The 5455-nt window shown below is 37.0% G+C and overlaps 1 protein-coding gene across 1 annotated transcript in view; it reads left to right on the top strand.

Annotated features, from left to right (window-relative positions):
* Positions 1–37: 37 nt before the first annotated feature.
* The window catches only part of LOC104961105 (tetraspanin-1-like), an 8691-nt gene continuing 3273 nt past the window's right edge, over positions 38–5455 (top strand). Inside the window, exons 1-2 of the mRNA XM_010789322.1 lie at positions 38–230; positions 3151–3228. Coding sequence (XP_010787624.1) covers positions 3172–3228 — 57 coding nt within the window. The 5' untranslated portion in view covers positions 38–230; positions 3151–3171. The remainder of the gene's footprint in view (positions 231–3150; positions 3229–5455) is intronic.

The raw sequence follows: 5455 nt of genomic DNA, 5'->3' as shown, positions 1-5455 counted from the left end.
CCTTTTTAGTAGTTATAACCAGCAGACAGCCTTCCAACAAAAAGCAGAAAAAGTCACTCAGAGAGGCTGTTTCTTATCTAGCGGAGTCACAGGAAGTAGGGGACACAGAGAGTACACTGTGGGTCATTTTCCTTTTTTTCCGAGGACAGTCGAATAATACACTCCTCAGTTTACTCCCATCAACAGCCTCCATCACCAGAGTGAACGTCCTACGATTTCTCCTGTGAAAGGTAAGAGAAACTTAACTCAATTTAAAGTTATCTGGTCAATTCTCTGTGTTGTTTTTCCAATTGCCGTACCAAACGTAGATAGAAATCCATCCAACAAAGATCCTTTGTCTCCTGAGACCTGCCTGCAATTATTCTGCTCAATGGCGTCCTTTGAGATTTGCCTGTCTGTTTTTTTTGTTGTTTTCTATATAGTGAGTCAGACACGAGAGGTTTTGTTGATCTAAGACTGGCAAATACATCTCAAACACCCGTTTCATATGTCACCTGCAAACAAGAGCCTCCACTCCTGTGTTACCAGGTGCTGCAAGCTCACATCCTTTTTTCCCAGAGATTTGCATGTGACTCGAGCTTGTTAATGCATCACCAGTGTCAGAGTGCAATGGCTGACCACGAGGAAGTGAAGCTCAAAAGGTGATAGGGAGTTTTAGGGAGTCAAGGCAACCATTCGTTAAATTTTGAAGGCATCCTAACCTTCGAATGTATGATTAACTTGATGACAACCAGCTTACTGTAACTTAAAAACCTGACAAGCCACTTCCTTTTGCATCGCCCGGTTGTTTATTTACGGAAAGGGTTCAGAATAACTGTCAAGAGTGAAGTACAATATGTACATATCATGTTATAAGTGAAAAGAGGCCTTTAGGGATATCCCAATTCCTCGAAAAACAGCCTGTTATATCAACAATAGGGTTCTGCTCTGTCATTGTCATCGGGGATTACAATTTCTCTGTGTTGTCCCCCCAAACAAAGGGCACTGTTTCCCACACACACACACACACACACACACCGATTTTTGAAATGTCTCTAGAACAGTATGGGTTGTAAAAGGATGTTGTAGAAGAAGATTTGGAGATAGCATGTGTGTGTTTATGGGGTCAGATACATGTTGTATCTCTTGCAAACACACCAAAGGGAATTTGCTTTATGTGTGTCAACAGATAAAGAGCTGTTGTTTTGTACTGCAAATGGCCATTGTTTATAGCGCCATAAAGTATGATGGGTGCTATGGATCACTAAGTTTTCTATGCAAATACACACACTGGAGTCTTTGTTTATTTAACAAGAAATAGCATTTGTGTGCATTTTACATCCTATAGGCAGAGGTGGAATTAACTTAGTGCATTTACTCAAATACTGTACTTTAGTATAATTCTGAAGTACTTTATACTTCTACTCCACTACATTCAGAAGGGAAATAATGCAATTTTACTCCACTTCATTTATGTTACAGCTGTAGCTACTTTTAATACAATGCATCTCTAAAAAAATTCTACTAGTAGACTTTTTCTCTGAGTCACAAACGAGTCAAATTACTTAAATATTTTACAAAACGTCAATCAGAACGGTGTTTGTCTACAACAAAAAAATGCTACTTGATGCAACATTATTGTCTATAAATGTCACATATATAAATACAATTTATATACACACATAAAGGCAGTTTTTTTCTACAATAATTACTTTTTATACTTTAATTATATTTTGCTGATATAAAGTAGAATTTTCAAATCAGGACTTTTACTTGAAGTGGAGTATTTTAAGACCATAGTATTTATAGTTTTCTTAAAGGTAGGGTAGGTAAGGATGGAGAAACCAGCTCGAGTGCGCTAGAATTTGAAAATACGCAACCGAAAAAATCTGCCTCTTCCTTCAGACTTCCTTACAGAGCCCCTCCTCCAACACACACGAACGCGCACATGATCAATGAGGGCACGAGATAAGTTTGTGCACAGATGAAAGGCTGACAGGCAGGTAGGCCATCCAGTTATTTTAGCCGGGCCGGCTCAGATGATTGGTCGTACTTTTTACAGCACCACGGCTTCCACAGATGACATGTTTTATGTATTTATTGTCAAAGCATTTAATGTATTCATTGCTATCGGGATGTTAAGAGCATTCCATGGAATATAACAACAATTGTTTCTGAGTGAAGTGAATTACCTACCCCACCTTAGATNTTTGATACATTTTAAGAAATTGTAGTTTTTGTTTTACTACCCCAAGCTTCCTTAAGTGGGTCAAAAATGACCCGCATGCATTTTCTATGGAATTTCGTTTTTTTTTTCAAAATGTAAATAAAATGTCTAAAATTATAAATAGTGAAAAATTCAATATAAAATATTCCTACTGTGAACCAAAATAGAATACTAAATTATATAAAAGTGATTTTTCTCAACAAAAATGTCATAAAAACGCATATTATTCTAATACGGGTCCTTTTTGACCCACTTAAGAGTGTAGGGTCCAGTCACTTGTGCATCTAAGGGTTAAGTAAAGGGTCTGAGCACTTCCTCCAACACCGTCTATATATATATATGATTTTGTAGTTTTATACCAAAATGGTCTAAATTTGGACAATAAAGTAGGAAAAGCTAATCATTTCCATACAGTATGTTGTAGTTTGCATATCACTGGCTTAATGAAAGGTCTTTTTTTATTTACTTCCTCAATCGTAACTTCTCTACACCCATTAACTCTAAACTAAACAAAGCCCTCACCCAAGTTCCCTGTGAAATGTCCTTAAGAGTGGACGTGAAAGGCGTTTGAGTGTTTGACAAAGATAAGTTATTTAGCTTACAAAGGGCAACAAGGTGACACGTTGGGAAAGTGGCAGGTGTTTTCCCACTCCCCTGCTCTCTCCAGGAAACCACACAATGTATCTGTTAATTTGTCACCTAATTGGCGGTTCATAATGACTTTTTGACACTCGGGACATCATGTCCGAAACTCATGGAGATGACTAACAGCAGCAAACAAATGAGGTGATGTGATGTGTGTTCAAAGTCTGATTAAAATTGTATTATATTGAACTGAATAATAAAAAACTTTAAATTGTTGCATACAAATCTTCCAGGAGAAATGCTGTTTGACTGTTTTGAGTAAAAATGCATTGATTTTCTTATTTCTTTTCTCCTTATAGGTAGACAAATCAGCCGCAAAAATGGGATGCTTTGGATTCCTCAAAGCCATGATGGTGGTTTTCAATGGCATTATCTTCGTAAGTTTTGACAATACTTCAAAAATATGATTTCCTTATCCAAAGTAAACACTGGCAACTTTTCATTTCACTTACAGGTCGTTGGTTGCAGTGCAAAAGATGTAGGAAAATATGCAAATAGAGAGAGAACATTTTTATCTTTGTGAAATGAATCAATGGGGCATGCATTTCACCACCTGATTTGGTTTGAAGTATGAACATGATTTGAAACGTCCTCTGTTTGATGCACCTGTCCAAATGTTATTCACTTTTTACTGCAAAATATGTCAGTAGAAGAACATTTTAAACAACTCAGTCCACAGTAGAGTGGTGCAGGAAAAAAATCCTAAAACGTGAAATTAGTTATTTCCCTTATCTCGAGGGTTGGGCCGCCAACACTCACGCATTGAGCGTGAGAGTCACGCAATTAACCCATATCTCACGCACTCACGCCACACTTGCCTTTCCTCACGCTAAGTTTTCGTCCAAAATAAATGTATATATAAATATCAAAATAAAGTGAAGGAACAGCAAACCGAGCGGTCTACGAAATGAGACGGTCTTCTGGCTTAGTTCAGTAAAGTTGGAACGATATTGGGAGATTCTGATTTCACGGATCAATAACTCATGAACAAAACGTTATTCAGACACAAACGACGTCTCCTAAGTACCGTGGTAAGGTTGACAACGAAATACAATCAAATTTTGATTTAAAAAAAAGCCAATACGCTCCGTCCTCCGAGCTGGGCTCATTACATTGGTCTCTATCCGCAGCCGGAGAAGAAGCGAGTGCTCAGGGACCGTCTGCAAAGTGCAACTCCGAAAAAAGAGAATACAATAATATAAAATCACTATTATACAGCTTATTACTACCAAACTCACTACACACAATAGTCTCCTGTGTTGGTCATACTACAGCAAGGAGTTTGGAAGAATACATTTTGAATAATTCTAGGGAATATTTATAATGTACAATTTTCAATAAATATGGCATCATCTTAAATAACTTTACTATTATGCAGTATATTTCTACCAAACTCACTATTTGCATTGTTGTTGTTAGCATCTGGTTAGCTAGCTGCGCTAACGGATATTAGAAGCTGTTTCTAAAACAAGGAAAGGGAGAGCTCTGTCCTGTCAGACTGAGAGAGATAACTACAGCTCAGTGAGGTAAGGGACTCTCTGAGTGTTTAGATTTAGTTAGTTATCTCAAGTGGGTCTCAAACGTTTTGGTCACCATTTATGAGAATAAATGCAGAACAGTTATGAAATACTATATGACAGTAAAACAAGAATACAGTTTAAAAGGTGAGTGATTTGGAAAATATCCAAAAAGAAAATCTGTGTGCAGTTCTGTTTCATATGGGTGTTGAGAGATGTATCCATAAATTCATTTTGCTCTCAGGTGCACTTTGAGAGCTTGATGCATTTAACTTCAATATTTAAACCCCCCCCCCTTTATAAAATAGCACTTTACCTCTGCTTACACCTATATGCCATTGTATATGCTGTGAGCTGATTATCGAGTCTTCATTGTAAGAGTACATTATACCAAATAGGTACATTAATGGGAAACCCTAGTTTGTATGTTTGTATGTTCAATACATTTGTAACACTTTAAACATGAACGTTTCTTTTTTCGGTTCACCAAATAAAAATCTCACTCCAAGCTGAACTCAAATGTTGGCAGCCCTGGAAATGTGTTTTTGAAAGTATCTTTTGGTTAGATGCCTGAAATAAGGTCTGTGGTTAACATATCAAATGTGTCAGTAAATACCCCACTGGTGAATATCTGAAGCTTTTATGTGTCATAAAAATTGAGGTTGCTAACAAGTGGCTAATTACTGAACGTCAACACACCAAACATTAGCCACCTTTAGCTTAGCGGTTGTCATGTGTGAGCGTAATGTACCTTCTTTACAGCCTAATGCAGGGGTCTGCAACCTTTTTGAGAGCCATTTTGCCCCCCTTTCCACCATTGTTTTTTGTCTGGAGCCGCAAAACATATTTGATAGCTTATAAAGTTGTATATATTGTTATATCATAGACAAAAACTACAGTTTTTATTTATTACATTATAGAAAACTGTTTACCGCAATTGACCATTTACCTTAATAAGAAACAAAGAACTCTTATAAGGAGAATAAAAAAAATACACAGGCCTACTTTAAAATAAATCAACACAGCGCTTGGGGAGTGCTCTGCACATTTGAAGAAAATGAATATAATTAAAATGGGCCCACTTTGA

Source organism: Notothenia coriiceps, unplaced genomic scaffold (assembly GCF_000735185.1).
Source record: "Notothenia coriiceps isolate Sejong01 unplaced genomic scaffold, NC01 NC01_scaffold00032791, whole genome shotgun sequence".
In the NCBI taxonomy this organism is placed as follows: Eukaryota; Metazoa; Chordata; class Actinopteri; order Perciformes; family Nototheniidae; genus Notothenia; species Notothenia coriiceps.
Note: the sequence above shows the minus strand (reverse complement) of the source record. Positions and strands in the feature narration are given on the sequence as shown.